This window comes from Cibotium barometz, chromosome 59 (assembly GCF_041138505.1).
Source record: "Cibotium barometz isolate CiBa-2024 chromosome 59, ASM4113850v1, whole genome shotgun sequence".
Classification (NCBI taxonomy): domain Eukaryota; kingdom Viridiplantae; phylum Streptophyta; class Polypodiopsida; order Cyatheales; family Cibotiaceae; genus Cibotium; species Cibotium barometz.
In genome coordinates, this window is record NC_141104.1 from 19,459,210 (window position 1) to 19,480,020 (window position 20,811).

General features: G+C 45.1%; 1 protein-coding gene across 1 annotated transcript in view; it reads right to left on the bottom strand.

The window, feature by feature from the left end:
• Positions 1 to 20,424, bottom strand: part of LOC147605564 (putative magnesium transporter NIPA4) — a 30,717-nt gene extending 10,293 nt beyond the window's left edge. Inside the window, exons 1-6 of the mRNA XM_086793679.1 lie at positions 20,159 to 20,424; positions 19,400 to 19,964; positions 14,938 to 14,994; positions 14,762 to 14,852; positions 14,485 to 14,645; positions 14,278 to 14,405 (exon numbers count right to left, since the gene is read on the bottom strand). Coding sequence (XP_086649805.1) covers positions 14,278 to 14,405; positions 14,485 to 14,645; positions 14,762 to 14,852; positions 14,938 to 14,994; positions 19,400 to 19,556 — 594 coding nt within the window. The 5' untranslated portion in view covers positions 19,557 to 19,964; positions 20,159 to 20,424. The remainder of the gene's footprint in view (positions 1 to 14,277; positions 14,406 to 14,484; positions 14,646 to 14,761; positions 14,853 to 14,937; positions 14,995 to 19,399; positions 19,965 to 20,158) is intronic.
• Between the last annotated feature and the right edge of the window lie 387 nt (positions 20,425 to 20,811).

The window sequence follows — 20,811 nt, forward strand, 5'->3', positions numbered from 1 at the left end:
TATATCCCTAACTCGGCTCGTCAATCAGCCTGCCTAGTTCCAAGCTTTCCCAAGCCTCGAAACTAGTCTTGCATGCATATAGCACACGGTAGATACCCACTGTGCACATGACATACTCCCCTTCCTCTAAGAGCTCACTCTTGAGCTCACTAAAAAGCCAGGGTAATCTCTCTGAAGAGAAGTCAATGTCTCCCATGTAGCGTCCTCCTCAACACGATCCTTCCACTTGATCTTGTATTCCGTGATAAGCATATGACGCAATCTTCGTTCACGAAATCCAAGAATCTTTTCAGGTTCGTGCGGAACAAATGTCATATCCTGGACATCTATAATTTCTTGAGGAGTAACTAACTGATCTGCTCCACCCAGTACTTCCTTAAGTCTACTGACATGAAATACAGGATGAACTTTCACATGAGAAGGCAAATCCAATTCATATGCAACTGAACCAATCCGTCGTGTAACACGAAATGGTCCACAGTATCTAGGGGATAATTTCGGAGATCTACCTGTTCGTAAAGTCTCGGAATCTTTCGGAACTCGCAAATATACCATCGTTCCTTCAGAGAACTCTCTAGGTGAACGATGTCTATTAGAATAAAACCTGTCTCGGTCTTGAGTACTTCTAATAGATTCCTTTGCAACTTGTAACATTTCCTGCATATCTTGCAAAAAATTACGTGCTGCATCATGCTGAAGTCCTGAGAATCCTACTGTAACAGGTGATCTTGGTTGAAAACCGTACATAAGCATGAAAGGACTAAACCCTGTACTCATATGCTTAGTACTGTTATATGCAAATTCTAACATAGGAAGATAATCCTCCCATGAACTGTCTTTTGGATACATATGCTCGAAGCATTTCCTCCAAAATCTGATTCACTCTTTCAGTCTAGCCATCGGATTGAGGATGATCTGAGGAACTCAAATTCAAAGTTGTTTCCAACTTCTCGAAAACAAGTTTCCAAAATTCACTCGTAAACTTAGAGTCCCTATCACTGACTATGTCCTGCGGTAACCCGTACAGTCTAAACAATTGCTCGATAAACTGCCGAGCTAATTGCGTGGCTGTAATAGTCTTCCGGGTCGGTAAAAATCTAGCCATCTTTGTCAAGCGATCTACCACAACCCAAATAGAATCATGGCCTTGATGTGTTCTTGGCAATCCGGTAATAAAATCCATGGAAATACTTTCCCACTTATTACCTGGGATTTGCAAAGGATGCAACAACCCAGCCTGTCTAAAGCGTTCAGCTTTATTTGCCTGACAAATCTGACACTTGAGAACATAATCTTCTACATACCCTTTCATCTTCGGCCAATAAAAAGTGTGTTTCACTAAAGATAGTGTCCTGTGTACCCCAAGGTGTCCAGCAAAAGGGGCGTCGTGACACTCCAACCAACCACACGAGCGAGAAAAAATTCTGGTTTTTTTGCTGAATCCTGTCAGAATACGCAGCGGAGATGATGACCAGATTTGGGAACACAAGAGCAAAACGCATGCAGAAAAAAATACAGCACAAGAGAGAGATGTAACTCTGCTCTATATAAACAAGAAGATCCCGGGTATGATACACAAATGGTATGGGGGCTGGGGGCCTATATATATGCCCCCACATCAGCAGTCGGCCTGCTGTAGGGCAGCCGACTGGACATAGAAATCCTCCACGACTGAATAATCACAGTCGGCCATCATCAAAAATGAGTCGGCCAGCATCAGAAGAGTCCCACGACTCATGCAGTGCAATCGGCCATGTCACAGATGCAGTCAGCCAGGCTTAGGGTCCTCGTGCCACTACTAGACTGCCTCCCATGCCACAGAAAAATGGGAAAAAATAGGGGAAAAATACGAAGAGTGGGGAAAAATGGAAAAACACCTCATAAGGGCGGGCACACCCACAACAAAGGCCCTGGTGTATAAAACTAGACAGGAGATGACTTCTAACACCCCCTCTCAGCTCTTGGCTGTGAAACCAACCACAGGGAGCTGGGGTGCCGCCTGAGCAAATCCTGAGATAGCGACTTAGTGAAGAGGTCCACCATACTGTCCTCCGTCGAACAGAACTCTAGCAAGATGTCATCAGCAACGATCTGTTCACGAACAAAGTGCCTCCGTTGCGGAGAGTCCTCCAACCTCCTCCCTGCCTGAAGAAAATGAAACATCGGTGTCCACCACCTCCAAGTGCACAAAAGTCGGAGTCTTCATGATTGCTACTGAGGAATCTTCACCCTTCTCGGTCTTCCGCTTGGGATATTGCCTCCAAACGTGGCCTTTCTCGCCACAATCATTACAGGTCCTCTCTGCCTTCAGTTTCTCGCGGTCAGTAATGGACTTCTTCTCAGACGACTTCTCCGACGAAGCCTTCCCTTTGCCCGTGTTACAGCCTTTCGACCGTTAGCCAGTTAAGGCCTCCGAACCTCCACCCTGAGGAGGGTTCGTGAATAGTTCCTCCTGGTCCAGGACCATGGGCACAAGCTTCTCCCACGTGATGGTGCTGAGCCTGCCACTAGTAATCAAAGACGAGTAAAATGCTGAATACTGAGAGGGCAAGTGCGACAGCAACGTTATGGCCATGTCCTCTGACGATATCTCCTTCCCAGCCTGAAGAACTTCCTGCTAAAGAGCCTGCAGCTTGTTAATATGCTCCCGCATCGTCGACGACTTTGCAGGGTTCATAACCCGCATTTGTACTTCCAAGAAAATCCTCTTCATGGGCGATACGCTGTTGTAAAGAGCAGCCAAATGCTGCCATATACCTCTGGCCAGCGTCATATGCTTTACATGATTGATTACCTGCGGTGTGCAGTTGAGAAAGATAAACGAACGGACCCTGGCATTGACACGATCCCACATCTGTGTCTGAGCCTCCCGGTCCTTCCGGATCGACGGTAACTCCCCTTCCTCTACTTCCGGCCGTGGAACACCAACAACGACGAAATCAGCGAGGTCGTAAGACTCCAGAACAGATTCCATCATAACCTTCCATATGCCGTAGTTGCTCCCGTCCAGCTGACGGTCCACCGGGAACGTGGGGAGTGTCGGGATCTTCACATGTCTCTCAGCCATCTCAAACAGATCTGCCATTGCGGGGATGTATCTGAAAAGGGTGGGTGGGTGGGAACAAAGAAGAACTAATACCTGCAAGTGGCTGTCCAGCAAATCAGCCTGCCGTCCTCTTGCTTCTCCTCTTCCCGAACAGTCCAAAACAGTCCACCAATCAGCCACACAACAGTCCCCCTCTTGCTCACACAAATCCCAAGAACTATCTAGAGCCTAGGCTCTGATACCATGTCAGAATACGCAACGGAGATGATGACCAAATCTGGGAACACGAGCAAAACGCATGCAGAAAAAAATACAGCACAAGAGAGAGAGAGAGAAATAGGCGTGTAACTCTGCTCTATATACACAAGAAGATCCCGGGTATGATACACAAATGGTATGGGGGTTGGGGGCCTATATATATGCCCCCACATCAGCAGAGTCGGCCTGCTGTAGGGCAGCCGACTGGACACAGAAATCCTCCACGACTGAATAATCACAGTCGGCCAGCATCAAAAATGGGTCGGCCAGCATCGACTCATGTAGTGCAGTCGGCCATGTCACAGATGCAGTCGGCCAAGCTCAGGGTCCTCCTGCCACTACTAGACTACCTCCCATGCCACAGAAAAATGGAAAAAAATAGGGGAAAAATGGGAAAACACCTCATAAGGGCGGGCACACCCACAACAAAGGCCCTGGTGTATAAAACTAGACAGGAGATGACTTCTAACAAATCCTTGCAATTGAAGTAGGCTCTGATACCACTGTAACATGCGGAAGCTTCGGAGAAGTTCAGTGACTTCAATGCTCAGAACTCAGCACTCTTTTCGCGATGGAATTAACGCACAAACTGAATGAAGATGTGCAGAAAATAGAGAGAGAGAGAGAGAGAGGGAGAGAGAGGAGAGAGAGAGAGAGAGAGAGAGAGAGAGAGAGGAGAGGACATAGTATTGGGTCCCAAATACCCTCTGTAGGCCCCCACCACGGATGGTGTATTTGCTTTATTAGAATGATGTAAATTTGAAAAGAAAATGCAGAAATCTTGACCTTTCTTGGCTGAGAAATCTTTGCCCTTGACCTGCAGTCCTTCACCCCTTTGCGTTAGCAACTTCTTGGCTGTCCTGGCCCTTGTTTGCTTGAGCACTTGGTGAACTATGAGATGAAATAATGGGATTGTGGGCTCACCTATTTATACTACTCCAGCAATAGCAATCGGCCAGCTGAAGTCCAGGCGGCCAGCAATAATCATGTCCCACGACTGGATAATAGCATTAAATGCTAGGAAAATCCCATAAAATGCTGCGCATTGTTCCATATATGGCTGGGCATCATGCGCCTTATTCAAGATGGGCTGGACACTGTTTTGCAAACAGTCTGGGGGCTGGGCAGCCTGTATGGGCTGCCCCATACCTGCCCTACAGCCATACAAAGACTGTATCTCCTCAGTGTTTGTCCTTAGCCTGTCCCTAGGGCTGTCCTACAGCCCCTCCATGGCTGGTGGGTTCAGCCAGGGCCTTCCTGGCCCTCATGGGGGTGGTTTCACACTATCCCCATGCCCACACAAAGACCTGGGGTAGCCCTATGGGCTGGCCCCTTGTTCTAAAAGCAAACCCTAGCTAACTACTCAGTGATCTGGCATCCGGTACCATACCAAATACACAGAATCACTGACATCATTCCAAAGGCAAACTCACAGCGCGGACTGGCAATGTTTCATGTGCACAACAGTGCACATACAGGTGTCCAAAGTCAACTTGGACAGTACAGGACAGCTCTAGGGACCTCCACAGGGCTGTAGGACCCCTTACAGGTGGATTTCTCGCGATAAAAAGTTGCTGTTTTGGACTGGTTATTGCACAAAACAGGCCGGACAGCAATGGAATATGTGAGCATGGATGTGTCTCAAGGATTCCTGGTGTAACAGGTGCTTAGGGCAAGCATTGGGGACACTTGCTCGTGGAGAACATAGGTTTCTGGATCAGTTTCTCGCATGGAAACAGGGCCTAAAGATCCATTTACATCTTGTGCAGGGCGGAGTACCTGTGAGGATTGTGATACTCTTGTGCAGGGCGGATGTACCTGTGTGTAGGGCGGATGTACCTACAGATTCTCTTGTTTGAAATGTATTCATTCATGATGTATTTGGAAGAATCAGGTGCAGGCTGGTGGTGAATCCCCAGGCACCCGTAATCTTGTACTTTGCAGACTCTTTTGGTAATATAACCTAAAGGGGGGGGGTCAGCCTATCATCGGCCCCTTTAAGTGGTGTACTGTCATTTTCAGCTTTGTGGTTGTAATGCTCAAGTGTTAAGTGCTCAGAATCTTGTTCACATTTATACGATTCCAATACACGCGTCCGCCTCCCGTTACATTGGTATCAGAGCTCAGTTTTTCCCCTCATTGGAAAACGGTCTGAGGCTTGGAATCATAAGTGGTGACCTGATTTGAGTGTCATGGACAGCCACATTTCTGACAGTGTGGAGAACACGCAGGACCGTGAACTTCATGGTACAAGGGATGCAAGAGATGTTGCAGGCAATTATGTCTATGGAGATGCAGGTACTCATGACACTATGCATTCTGATTTGGAATCTTTGAGGCGTCAAGTGCGACGCTATAGGGCTGAAACCGAAGAGCTTAGGTCATTGAAAAATGACCCGGATGTACAAAGGGTGTTGGCTGCGAAGGCAAAGGCTTCGGTCCATGAAGTCACTTTTGAAGCAATTGCAAAGGAAATGGATGTTGAGAAACTCCGAGAGCTTGCACTTGCATACCTGATGGTCAAGGGTGATGTATACACTGAAGCAGATGGTAGTTTGGCTTTCAAGAAGCCACCCCTCATGGCTGCCCGTGGTGATGCACATGATGCACAACAAGCAGAAAGAGCACAGCAAGTGCCAAATGCTGAAAGGACAAGAGTCCCTGGTGCTAGGCTTGATGCAGGTCAAGAGAAGAGTAAGGATGAGGGATCCTCTACTCATTCCCGCTTTGCTCCAAGAAGACATATCCGTTCTCGTGTTGAGCTTTCCACTCATTTGGAGAGTGTGGCTCAAGAGAGAACGAAGAGGGATCGTGAATCTTCATCGCGGCATCATCATCATGCAGATGAACAGGATGTACATAGGGATGCATATAGAAGGAAGAAGCCTCGAGAGTTCAAGTCCGGTGACAAGGATGTAAAGTTTGAAAACTTTCAGGGACGGATGGACTCTACCAAAGCACTTGCTTTCAATAGACAGTTTGAGATAGCTTTTTGCAATGAAGACTTTTCGGAAAAGTCTATGCTCAGGCATGTGGGAATGCATCTCAAGGATACGGCAAGTGATTGGTGGCTTGCAAAAATACTTGATGGAAGTGCTGCCCCAACTTGGTCTTCTTTCAAAATTCAGTTTTATGATCAATTCTTACCACCAAACTTTGCAAAGGATGTACGCAAGGAGTGGGATTGGCTGTCCCAAGATGAGGGAGAGTCCGTTGCTTCATACATAGCAAAGTTTTGGAAAGTCCTTCTCAAGGGTACTCCCTTCATGAAGATTGGAGAGGACGAGAAGAAGAGAAAGTTTGAATCGGGGCTCCATCACATTATCCAACAAAGCTTGGGAGTGTACCCAAATAAGACCATACAAGAGCTTATACACTCAGCCATGATTGCGGAGAACTTGCACATAAAAGCACCCTCAAATAAGCCATTTGCAGGTCAAAACAAGAGCAAATTCAGGGCTGGTTATGACCAGAAAAAGGGTGGACAGCCACCTCAGAATGCTCCCAAAGATGGCCGAGATGCAAAGGATGACTCCGAAAAGAAGCCGGGGGGTAAACGCCACAATTTTGGACTCTCAAAACAGCAATTGGAAGAGTACAGGAAAGCTGGAAAATGCTTTAAGTGTGGCAGTAAAGATCATATATATCCTAAATGCCCACAGAATCCTAAGAATGCTGAGCCTAATGTGGAAAAGCCTCTTGTGAATGTTGTACCCGATGTGCAGGGTAATACAGGGCAGGAGCCCAAGAGTAGAGTCATATGCAAGGCTTGGGGCAAATTAAAGGATCAGCCCGCTTTGTTTCTTTTTGATGATGCTTCCATAGATAACTTTATATCCGTACAGATGGCTGCTGCCATAGGTCTCAATGTGGAAGACATGGGAATGCAAATGCCGCCTTTGAGGGCAAACAGGTTGATGTAACTCCGGTCATTGGTAAGCTCCGTGTACATATACAGGACTACCTCGACCATGAGAGCTTTTTAGTGGCTCCTCTTACACGTTGTGATGTTTTGTTGGGGATGCCCTGGCATCACCGTTTAGAGCCTATTAAGGCTTACAAAGAGAAGAAAATCAGCTTTGTACATAGAGGTCGTGAGCACTCTATAGATGCTGGTACTACTGGAAGTACCATACCTCTTGTAAGCCATGTACAAATTAATAAGGCAATAAAGAAATCAGCTTGTTCTTACTTGGTTTTTGTACATGATACCATTGAACATTCTAGTGTTGATGTTAGTACATTAGATCTAGTTAACTACACTTTTGCTCATGTGACCACCATGGCTTATCTTGAACCACCATAGCTCTTTCATCACTCAATGCTCACATTAAGCTTGCATTATCACTCAATGATAAGTTTCCCAACATGGTATCAGAGCCATGATTATCCCTAGGCATAGTAATTAACCACATTAATTAGATTTTTCATTTTTTCAAGCTTTCCATTAAAGCTTCAACTCACCCCCTGCTGGTCTTTTGCTTCATATGAGCTCTATAGTCCATCAAATCTCAAGCTTTTTGATTCAAAAGAAAGCTAACAACCGGCTCCATCTACGCCTAGCTCCATTTGAGCTCCCACGAACTACAAACGGCGAAATCAGCTCTGCAACAGCACACTTCTGCGCAGCGAAATTCCTCAAATCGGCGCCGTACGATGAATGGTTTGCTAATTCCTCTTGTGAGCATAACATTGATTTTCATGAGCAATGGTCCACTGTAGCTGCTGTTTGAACTAATTTATCAATGACAGTACATGCTGTGTTGCAGAGAAGATTTACAGAGATTGAAGCAACATCTTGACATATTTGAGTGCTGAGCTTAAAGCCAATACCTTGGTTTTCACTTGGTTTAAATCATTTTATGTTTCTCATTTGGGAAGAGCTTCATTCAATTGCTCAAAGCTCACTCTATTTTTGGGGGCAGTTTTTCTTCTTTGAATTAATCATCTCCACTAATCATCATATAATTAATAGTAATTATCTATTGAGATGACATTCTAATATGCATATTGAGTTGAATATCTCTTTGTAGTCATGCATTCGGATGTTGAATCATCTAATGAAGATTATATCAAGAAATCATTGAAACCCAAAAGCAAAACTAGAAAACCTAGGATGAAAATCAAGTCTAGGCCCAGTTCTTATCACTATGCAAAGGCTTATGGGTTTGGGGAATTCTTGAGTAATTTCATGCATCTATATGGTGAAGGGGGATTCTAGCTTTTAATATTTTGCATTGTTCAGTTCCAATCATGGAGTCAACTTACATATCATCCTCTTTCATCAAGAAATTCAACGGTCATGACTTCCATACTTGGCAAGTCAAAATGAGGTTTTTACTAATGAAAGAAGGAGTTTGGGGCATAGTCAATGGTACTATACCTAAACCTGCCACACGAGAAGGAGAAGTCTCTTGGCAAACCAAGGATGAGAAAGCATTAGCTCTCATTGCCCTTGGAGTTGAAGATAGTTATATACATTACATTGGTAATGGAACATCTTCACAAATTGCTTGGAATTCACTGGATAAATCTTTTGGTGCTCAAGGCCTCCACAGCAAAATCAGTCTCAAAGTAGACTTTTACAGTCTAGAGTACAAGATTGATGAGACACTTGCATCTCACATCAACACCATGAAGAGCTTGATGGCTCAGCTCGAAGCCATCAATGAACCAGTCAAGGAGAGTGATGCCATAGCCATCCTCCTAAAGTCAATGCCATCCGAGTATGATACACTCATGCCGACCTTAAAGTACATGCAGGATCCCACTTTGGAGGGAATAGAGAGTGTTCTCTTGGAAGAAGAGAAGAAGTTAAAAGGTAGAGCCATTGATCTTGTCTCAAACCAGGCATACCTTGTTCAAAAGCAAACCGGCAAACCACTCCAATGTACACATTGTGGAAGGACAGGACATCTTGCCAAGAATTGCTACCACAAAGACAAACCAAAGCGAATATGCACCAAATGTGGAAAACCAGGTCACCTCGCCGACAAATGTTACACCAACCAAGCAAATATGGCAAGCACTTCGAATGATTCCAAAGAAGCAATTCAAGCATGTAACAATGTTACTACCTCTTTTGATGAAGCGGTAGATGCAGAATGGGCTTTCTAAAGCCAACAATGTTTATGCCCTCTCTTACCCAAATGTTTATGTATGGACACCTCTAACCACCGATGATGTAGGTTATGTGTTATGATGATGCCCACAATATCTCTCAGTAGGCCATGTAGCCCTCAAGGGGGGATTGATGGGGAGTTGGGTCTCCATGACCAACAAATGATGATGATGCCCATGGATATGATGATAATGATGCTATGATGATGATGGGGTATGGGAGAGGAATGTTTTCATGTCATGCTATTTTCTTTTTGCAATGTAGAAGCTATGCTCCCTATGAGCAATGCTAATTTCTTTTATGTACTGTAGAGCTATACTCCTTATGAGTTAAGCTTTTTCTTTCATGTAATGTTTGGATCAAGGGAGGGCAATATACCATGCCATGATCAAGGGAGGGTGTTGGAATATATGATCAATGTCATGGTCTAAGGTTAAGGCACACAATGAAATGTAAAAGGACCATGTAATATGAAGAGAATCCAGGTGAATGAAAGGGTCAAACCCCACTTGAAGTAGGCGAGTTTCTGAAGATTCTCTGGAGGCTATATTCTAGGGAGCCATGTGGGGGGAGATGGCCTTGGATGCTCTTGATGAGATGTAAGCAATGATGTCATTCAACCATGTACACTTTGGCTATAAAATGGTGGCCCTCCTAATGAGAAAAACACGAATTTATATGCTATGTGATGCTCCTTATTGTGCTGCCATTATGTTCTCTTAATCTTTGATTAAGTACTAGTTAACTACACTTTTGCTCATGTGACCACCATGGCTTATCTTGAACCACCATAGCTCTTTCATCACTCAATGCTCACATTAAGCTTGCATTATCACTCAATGATAAGTTTCCCAACATTTCATTCCCGTGCGCAAGACAATAAAGCCAGATCATATGGCTAGGATGTTTTTGGCACAGATATTCAAACACCATGGCATGCCTAAATCTATTGTGGGGGATAGAGATCCTAGAACCACAAGCTTATTTTGGCGCGCATTGTTTGACAATATGGGTACAAAGCTGAACTTCTCGTCAGCTTACCATCCACAGACAGATGGGCAAAGTGAAATAGCAAATTCAGCCGTCCTCGACTTGCTGAAATCTTATGTATCCGACCGCAAATCGGATTGGGAGAAGTATTTACCACTTGTGGAGTTTGCCTACAACAATACGGTACATACTTCTACGGGCAAGGCGCCCTTTGAGATTATCTATGGCAAGGTGGTACTACCACCCATCCTTTGTACAAAGGATGAGATTTTTGCAGCAGATGAGTATGTCAGAGACTTGGATACTGCATTTGCACAGGTGCGGACAGCCATAGAGAGGTCTCAAACCAAGAATAAAAAGGCAACTGATAAGCATAGAAGGGATGTACAATTCAAACAAGGTGATTGGGTCTTGCTGAAATTTGAAAAGGCACGCCTTCGGAAGAGGCCAGGGAAAGAGGGAAAGTACCCTAAACTTTCCAACAGGTATTATGGACCTTTTTAGATCTTGGAGAAGATCAATGATGTTGCATTTCGGCTTGTACTCCCAGATCATTGGAACATGCATAATGCTTTTCATGTGAGCTTATTGAGGCCTTATGTGGGACCAACACCGTTTGAGCCGGTTTTGGAAGACCCACCCGAGGTGGATGAGCTGGAAGAGATTCTTCAACCTGAACAGATTGTTTTTCACAAGGAACGAAAGCTTGCGGGAGGCAAACTTGTTCGTAGGTACCTTGTGAAGTTCAAGAATTATTCAGCTTTGGATGCGAAATGGATGGATGAGGCCTACTTCGAGGATTACCCAGATCTTTTGAAGGCCTATCTGGAGGCTTTTCAGTTGCGGTCACCTAATTAGAAGCCGGGGGGATGTCACAAACCCCTATATTCTAGGGACATGCGGATGCGTGTCAGGCCTAGAAGCATGCGGATGCATGTATGTATTATACCTGGGCATGTGTATGGATCATATGAGTGGATGTATATGAGTCCAAGGACATGGCAGGACATTTGTGGACTTTCAGGCGGTGCCCGTGTGGATTCCAGCCATGCACACATGGTGTGTTATGATGGCAGGCGGAATATTTTCAAGTACAAGAATGATGATAGGTGGTTCTCCAAGTTTACATGTGAACAATGCATAAATGATGCATGCCATAACTTTATTTTACTTTGCGTGACATTGTCTTGCTGCCTGGACAATGCTTGTTATTTTGGCTTGTGAAGTCCGAGGGACCGGGGACGCCCGGGCACCCTGTGGACACGTGTGTGCACTCCTGTTTGGGCCTAAAACTGTGGGCTTATGGGTTTTGCAGGTGGTAAGTGCGTCCACACTCAATTTACAGCTTATTTCATTTACTACTAAAGTTTATTGGTTTGCAGGTCCACACTCATTAATAAGTGGCCGGACAACTTATAATGCGTTCGCATTTGGTTGGACCAAAATTAATGAAGTCCGGACAGCTTATGGCCATTTCCCATTTGGTTGGACCTAAACTTATACAAACAGGACAAATGGAACACTATGGGCTGGACACCTACCTGGACACCTTATGGGGACACATGTCAGCCAGTATGTGTATCCACCAAGCCCCATAGGTGGCACTGGAAAAAGGCGCCTCCCTCAAGAGGCCTTTTGGGCTGTTTTATTCATTATTCAACACATTGGAGAGCTGGTTGGAGCTTTGGGAGTTGCTACAGGGCTGGTTGCTTGCTTCCCGGACTCACACAAGCTTGGACAACGATCCCCACACTCTTCTAAAGGGCTGATTGGTAAATTTCAGACCTGCAATTTCTGGTTATTGCGAGTTTTGGGCTGGTTACAGGTGTCCAAAGTCAACTTGGACAATACAGGACAGCTCTAGGGACCTCCACAGGGCTGTAGGATCCCTTACAGGTGGATTTCTCGCGATAAAAAGTTGCTGTTTTGGACTGGTTATTGCACAAAACAGGCCGGACAGCAATGGAATATGTGAGCATGGATGTGTCTCAAGGATTCCTGGTGTAACAGGTGCTTAGGGCAAGCATTGGGGACACTTGCTCGCGGAGAACACAGGTTTCTGGATCAGTTTCTCGCGTGGAAACAGGGCCTAAAGATCCATTTACATCTTGTGCAGGGCGGAGTACCTGTGAGGATTGTGATACTCTTGTGCAGGGCGGATGTACCTGTGAAGAGGCTTGTGCAGGGCGGATGTACCTGTGTGTAGGGCGGATGTACCTACAGAATCTCTTGTTTGAAATGTATTCATTCATGATGTATTTGGAAGAATCAGGTGCAGGCTGGTGGTGAATCCCCAGGCACCCGTAATCTTGTACTTTGCAGACTCTTTTGGTAATATAACCTAAAGGGGGGGGGTCAGCCTATCATCGGCCCCTTTAAGTGGTGTACTGTCATTTTCAGCTTTGTGGTTGTAATGCTCAAGTGTTAAGTGCTCAGAATCTTGTTCACATTTATACGATTCCAATACACGCGTCCACCTCCCGTTACACAGAGGCACTTTGTTCGTGAACAAATCGTTGCTGATGACATCTTGCTAGAGTTCTATTCGACGGAGGACATTACAGTGGACCTCTTCACGAAGTCGCTATCTCAAGATTTGCTCAAGCGGTACCCCAGCTCCCTGTGGTTGGTTTCACAGCCAGGAGCTGAGAGGGGATGTTAGAAGTCATCTCCTGTCTTTCTTGAGACACCAGGGCCTCTGTTGTGGGTGTGCCCACCCATTATAGGTGTTTTCTCATTTTTCCTCACTATATTTTTCCCATTTTTTCTTGGCCTGGGGTGGCAGTCGTGTGCTGGCCGACTGGCCTTTAGAGCAGGTCGTGGAGAACTGGACCCAGTCGGCTGCCTCTGGAGCAGGCTGACTGCTGCCTAGGGTCCATATATAATGGACCCCCCACTCTCTTGCCATTGTATCTTGTATTCGGGATCTTCTTTGTGTATATAGAGCAGAGTTACACGCCTCTATCTCTCTCCTTCTCTTGTGCTGTTTTTCTGCACTGTGTTTGCTCTCGTGTTCCCAGATTTGGTAATCATCTCCACTGCGTATTCTGACACCCCCATGTGTAGAAGCAAAAGCGACGAACAATTATTGCTTTATCGTGGAAGCCCTACGCATGAAAGAAAAGTCGGCCAGCCCTGCGTAGGATCAGCGAGTACACAGACTCCTCTCCGTTACGCTGTATAACTGTGCGCTCAGCCCACAGACAGACATCTCATACTCTTGCAAGAACCCTAGGCCAGAGGTGGCTGCAGGGAAGAAAACGCAAGGAGGAGAGGTCACGAACCAAGCAACCTGTTGTCGTTGCAGAAAACGCAAGCATCAAGAGCTTGTAGAAGTCAACACTAGCATCTAAGGTGCTGTCCCGATCAGGGCAGGTCTGCAAAAGCGTGGGGGCCAAAATGCTTTTAAAAAATCAAGTTTTTTCCTAACAGAGTATTTAGACCCAAGGTGCCCACAAACTTTTTTTGTCCGCTCACTCACTTTGACCAACTTAGTGCAAAGCCGCTCTAGCACCCCTCCTCCCCAAGCAACTCTTACAACATGCAGCATGCAACTCACTGACCCAGATGGTCAATGGTAACTGCCCTCTTCCCAAAAGCCTATTCCTCATCCGACTGCAACACAACGCTCATAATTGGGTTCAAACAAGGAACCCAATACCCATGTTGTTTGAACTTGGGTAAACCTTTCAAGCTTTCTTTGACTGCTCATGCACTGACAGCTTTTGCTCCAACTGTATCTTTGAAGTGAACACCAAGCCAAAGTAGTAGTGCTACTGCATGTATGGGGATGTGTGGTAGACCAAATGAAAAAATTGTTAAAAAACAAGAGAATAGAAAAGCTTGTTCCCATACATCTTACCGAAAGGGATCCCATTAAGGAGCAAATGCCAACGTACACCATCACATGTGTGTTGCCATAGCGGGAGACAAAGTGGAAAATAAGAACCAGAACCAGTGCTATCACAGAAACTGAATAAAGCAAGAACGCTGCAAATGTCAACAGAAACCTTATCAGGAGAAATAATAAGCCTCTCAGTTACTATACATTGCAAGATAAAACGCAAACCTGGCTCAGTTGCAAGTGTCCAGACATCATTTATGGACACTATCTCTCGCTCTGCTGGAGCATGAAGAACAATGGTCGTTGAACCTACCACACAAAGAATACAGCCAAGTATCCCCAAAAAGTGCAGCCTCTCCTTGAGCATCACATGTGCAAGCGCTGCACTGCACATGGCCAACCAAATAACTGATGACGGATAGGTTATGGTGTGCAATAAAGCGCATTGCCAATGAAACTCAAAATAATGCCTGGCTATCATGGGAACCTTTACAAGTTGTACCTCACAATAATGCTCAAAGCTCCAAGAGGAGTCACAAGGATGGCTGGGGCAAATGCATAAGCAGCAAAATTGGCCACTTCCCCAACAATCACTACAAGAAACTTAAGATCAGTGCCCACCTTCACATGTTCACACTTGCCTAGGATGCCCGAGTTCCAAAGGTAATGAATACTTACTAGTGATCATGCCTGCCCACCAAAGGGGTTCGTACAAATACGCGTAGCCTCCCAATCCTGCCAAAAGCATCTATAGTAAGTTAAGCTTAGGCTTACAGTAAATCATAATCAAGAAATACCACAAAAATAGAAACCTTAAAAGAAGCATTAAATCTAATTTTCCATAAAGACACTTTTCTGAACACATCATAAGCAAGTTACAAGGAAGGGGAATGGAGAAAGACATGGTTGCTTCAAAGAAACAAGAAGTGTGTAGAGCTCTTGTGCCTATGTGCCAGGGTTTTCAGTAACGGAAGAGAAGAGAGCAGCAGAACTCAAACATAGCACACAATAGCCCTAAAACTACTGCATTGTATTATGTACAAAGAAAATGTTACAACTGAATTTCCGAGTACAGAATGTGACTGGAAATGGTGACCACAAATCTCAGCCCACTACCTTGCTGTGGATTCCACCTTGATCAGCCAACACCTGAGGAACACAAGGACTCAATCGTTGTAGAAAAGCCACACCCGGAATGGTCAAAACCCACGCATGCTTATATGGGAGCCCCATGTAGTGGCACATGCGCTCTCTTGATAAGCTCTCAACAATAGGCAAGACTGATCCGTGAACTGGTATTTGTCACACCAGATTGCCTACTAGATCGGATGGCCCTTGAACTTGAGGAGATATTACAGTTGCTTCCGATGAGAACCACACTTGTGCTGGTGCAAAACAACCTGCTCCAGCACCAAGATCTTCTGTAATCCTCCGTGATCTACTAACTCCGGTTCATCCTCATTCGGCAGAGTGCTTGACTCTCCTCCATGATACTCCATAGAGTTGGTTGGGGATAAAAAGCATTACAAAACAATACCTTCATTTTCAAACCATAGGACAAGGCCCTCCAAAATGCTCTAGTGAACTTTAGATCTGTATTAGAGACCATTCTCTTCGGAAGTCCACATAAGTAAAACACCTCTCGGATGAAACACATGTCACCTCTAGAGCATAAGTATCTAACTTGAAAGGAATCAGGAGGGTCTGCTAACTCAACTCATCAACGCGCGTAATCAATTTGGAAGTTCTCTTGCCAACCAAATGCAAGTTCAAAATGACAATTCTCGGACTAAGAGCAAAGCTCGTCCAGTTCATCCATACCCACATCGAGAGGAGTAAAAAACCCTTCATCGGCTGTTCTGAGATTGTGGCTTCGGAATCCGTCCCTTGTTGAAAACTGCGAGCCTAGGTAGCTGCCAAATCTGGAGCGGTAGGTGCTTGGGCTGCCATGTCTATCATGTCCATACGGTTAAACAACTACTCTGTACAAGCCACTTGCACATCAAAGCTCACCGTTGTGCTAAGGTGCAGATCTGTAAGTTGTGAATCCATGATGGAACCAGTGATGAGAGAACCCAAATATAGACTTTCCCCAAACCCAACCTTGTGCATTCCTAGAATCTATCCAAGCAATTCACGCACACATGTGCTAGAAAAGAAGAAACTTGCAAGTTCCCTAGGCTCTAATACCAATTTTAGAGCTTTTATGCTTATGTGCTAGGGTCATATTACAAAGAAAAGAGAGCAACGAAACTCAAACACACAACACAAAATAGCCCTAAAACTATTGTATCATATCATACAAAGAAAACATTTCCAAGTACAGAATTTGACTGAAAATGTTGTCCATAAATCTCAGCCCAATACCCTATTGTAGACTGCACCTTGATCAGCCCAACGCCTGAGAAATGCTCTACATGGACTCAAATCACTGTAGAAAAGCCAGATGAGGAATGCTTAAAACCTTAGCATGCTTACATGAGAGCCCCCATGTGCAAGTCAGCCTATTGTCTTGCTGTCAACCTACAAAGGACCTACCCACAACCCATTTACTGTTGGCCAACTACTATCCCAGGTGGCCAACTATTACAAGTTGCCTATTGTGCCTTGAAGACCCTTCGGTGTGTCACAAAGAGGCTCCAAAATAGGAAACATGTTATGTACCTGGACACTAATCTAAGGATTAGGGATCTACTCCAACAGGGTTAGGTGGCCCACGATTAGGAATTAGCAAGCAAATACTTGGCTAGGGTTCCTGGATTGATAAAACAAGCTTAATGGCCTTTCAAAGCAAGTTACCTATTTATGGCATAGTTATCACTATATGAGTGAGAGCTTGGGTTATTATCAGACATATTGTGTAGATACACTACTAAAGGTCTGGCTTGGACCCAGGGAGCAGACATGCTCATGCCACGCACATGGCAAGTACGTAGGTTAGCATGTCGAAGGCTTTCGAGAGAGCTTCAATGATATGGGATACCAAAGTTAGACATGAGCCTATGGGATTGTGCAGGAAGCCCAAGCCTTGGCTTGGGGAGATCGATGTTGCCAGTCAAGGTTGGGAGGTGAGCTAGCCTGCTACCTCATGATTTGGTTTAGAACTAAGCTTAGTTTTCACTTGTATTTAGTAAAGATTTTGAGAAGGACTTCACAATTGGTATCAGAGCAACGGTGCAACCCTAACGCAGAGACTCAAGAGGTATGCGTGTCTCTATGCGATGGTCCTCAAGTCTACTATGTGGGAGATTAGATGGGAGATCGTCTTACAACATAATGTAGTATTGAGATAGGAGACTAGCCATCCTTTGCTCCAATGTGGGTGCTGTCTAAACGGTATTAGACTGAGAGCGGACTTAAATCAACACACCCTGCTCCTTTTTTTATGGCTCATTATTCCAAGAATGCTCCTATCCCCGCGAATCATGATGAGCTCAGAAAAACCTTCTACAATAGTGAAAGTGTCTTGCCTACTCTGGTAAAAATCCTTCAGTGTCTCATTTTAGAACATTTGGTTGTGAATGTTATGTGCATATACCGCGAATGGTGTATTTGCTTTATTAGAATTATGCAAATCTGTAAAAATCATCTCGTTCTTGACCTTTCACATTCACCTTGGCTTTAGAGTTCCCCTTGGCTGTCCTAGCCATTGGAAGACTTCAACCCTTTTCAAATGATAAGATGACTAAATGTTAGCCCATGCTTTTATAGGCACTTCAGATACTGGTCGGTGGGCAAATACAGCAGTCGGCCTGTTGATATTCTTCCCACCACCCGTTCTAAATGCATTTTTTAGGCGCCTTTTCACACCTATGATCTAGCCACCTTTCTGTCTGTTGATTGGCCGCCTCTACTATGCTGCCCAGCCAGTGCATGGCTGCCCATGGGCCAGCCAGCCATAAGGCTGGCCAACTGGGCTGCCCAGGCTATGGATGTTGGCCAACAGCATGCCCAGTCCAATGGAACTGTTGGGCAAAGGCCAAGGGTCACCTAGACCCCTAGGGTGGCCTAAGGCCTACCCCATGCTCAGTCAAGGGTATTCAAACCCTTTTCTGGGGTAGCCCAAAGGGCTGCCCCCTTCTCCTACATGCAACTACATGCTCTCTACTCAGATACATGGTATATGGCTACAAGCCGAACACCCGGAACACCAAACATCATTCCAAAGGGTGTCTCGCAGTACGGACTGGCACTACTTCATATGCAGGACTTGCACTCTCGACCAAGACCATGTACGGGACTCATACACCTGACCTTGGATGCTTAGAGTGGAACCTTGGCTGACTCGTCCTAGACTAGGGCTCACATGGGGCTAGTTTCCACTCCAGGTCCTGCACCTGCGATACAGATATGTCCACATGGCATCCAAGTGCGGGATGCACATGACAATGACCTACCCCATGTGGGGGAAGATGAATCACAATGAAGCTTAGCCTTGCCTTTTACACGCACATGGAAGCATTTCCCAACTGGCCGAATGCTGGTCGGCCAGTTCCATGGGACAAATAAATATATTAAATGCTATAAAATGTTGCAACACCTCATAAGCTTGGCCGACAAGTTCTGTGTCCCAAAGAACAACTTCCGACGCCTGTCAAGGCTTGGTTACTGCTCTAAACCTTTGTTTATCTACTGCTTAATCAGGGATTGGCCTTCAAAGACTAGCGATGTCCATGTGGGCACATGACATCCCCTCCTGCTAAACTTGATGACGGGATTCCAACCTTTGACCTTGGATGACTGTCATCATCCCCTTGTCTCTCCTCATCATCCCCTTGTCTCTCCGTGGACTCCCAAACTGGTCATCCTTCCTTCTTGGCAACCTTTTCACTGAAAAACTTCATATTAGCCTGAGGGAGGAGGAGTATGCTCAATTCCTTTTACTGTAGACCACGACAAAGGCAAGTTGCATGAGAGAGAGAGAGAGAGAGAGAGAGAGAGAGAGAGAGATTTGGCCATAAGAACCCGCAGTTATGGTCATCACCCCCTATAGTTGATGCAAGACATGAATGCCATATAAAACATAACATAAGCTGAAGACAGTTAGAATGCCTTGAACATCCATACTTGTTAAAACGGCTTAAATTTTAACTAATGCACACAGCTGCAACTGAAATCTCAGGGGGTCAAAAACATGGACCTGCTCTGACATTGGAAGCGCCTGCTCGCTTGAGTCCTTTCTTCTTCACAATAAAACTGGCACCAATGAACAGGCTAGAAGAAACGGCCAGAATAAGGCCCTTCACATTGTCAGCGGACATGTAGATGAATGGGGCACCACTGGAGGCTTCTGCCATGTTGACACACAAATGAACTCACTCCTTAACCTCGGGCTATGAGAGCTTATGCCTTTGCCAGAACCCAATCCATCTTAATCTCCAGTTAAACAATGTGCGACATTAGGTCATCCATCTGCCATGCTTCTTGCCCATACCCATACTAGCAATAATGATTATCAAAACCTTATGATAAATACTTAGGTGCGAAGGGTTTGTCTTTGTTGAAAACAAGCATGTAATTATGGCAGAGAGGATAAAATACAACCCTGTTTATCGCTCCAAAACCTGTGAATTTGGGTTGCTATAAGCAAACACTTTTGATGGGCTGGTAAGTAAATGTAAGGCTCTGGCAAGGGGGGGAGATAACAATGCTGTTATTGCCCGCATAAAATGCAGGAGGGATGCTAAGAAGTTAAAACCCTGGATCTGCAGACAGTTCCAAAACTGTGTTAGATCTGCCTGCTTTCTTCATCGAAGTAAGCTGCTTTGAATGATGGCAAGCCTGCTAGCTTGATCCAAGTGAACAGTTTGCCTGCGTTGAACTCATCCTACTCGTTTATCTGAATTTGATGGTGAGTGTCACTTCACGAACTGCAGAGTAGAGTGTGCGAAGCATCTACCTGTGAAATGACGCCTTGCTGTTGGAATTTTGAAGACACGAAATTGGCGCGGACTCAGGACGCCATTCCGCTGAGGAGCAGAGAGAAGAACTCTGAAGAAAATGCGCAGAAGGGTGGAACACAATACGCATAAAAAGAAGGGTTCCGATGCGCTACACAGATGGGATCTGGCTGTGGTGCAGAGATGGGGTACTTGGTGAAAGGGCGCCTTCCTACCGTGGGCACACACAAGGGGACTTGGCACCCACACAATTTGTGGACCACAACAAAGGTTGCATGTGTGGGCTCTCTATTACCATACTTTATTCAAAAATTAGGCCACCCAAACCTTCTTTTGAGTTTGTATTAAATAATTAGCAAAGCGTTAAAAGGTTTTGGTGGGTTTATATGCTTTTTTAAAGCCTATGTTTAGTAGTGGATCTTGATAATTTGGCATGTTTTACACTTTCACCCCCACATTCTTCTCTTACAACCAATAAGGTTTTTGTACCTTGCCTTATCCTGCTAATTTAATGCGAAAACCTTAGTAATTTAGCTTTAGAGGAGGTATAGGAAAATCTTCTATCATTAGTAATTGATGCATGGCAGTAGCAGACATCTATTGTTTGTGACATCTCTCTCTCTCCAATTGATTAGCTAGTCTCATCCAAGTA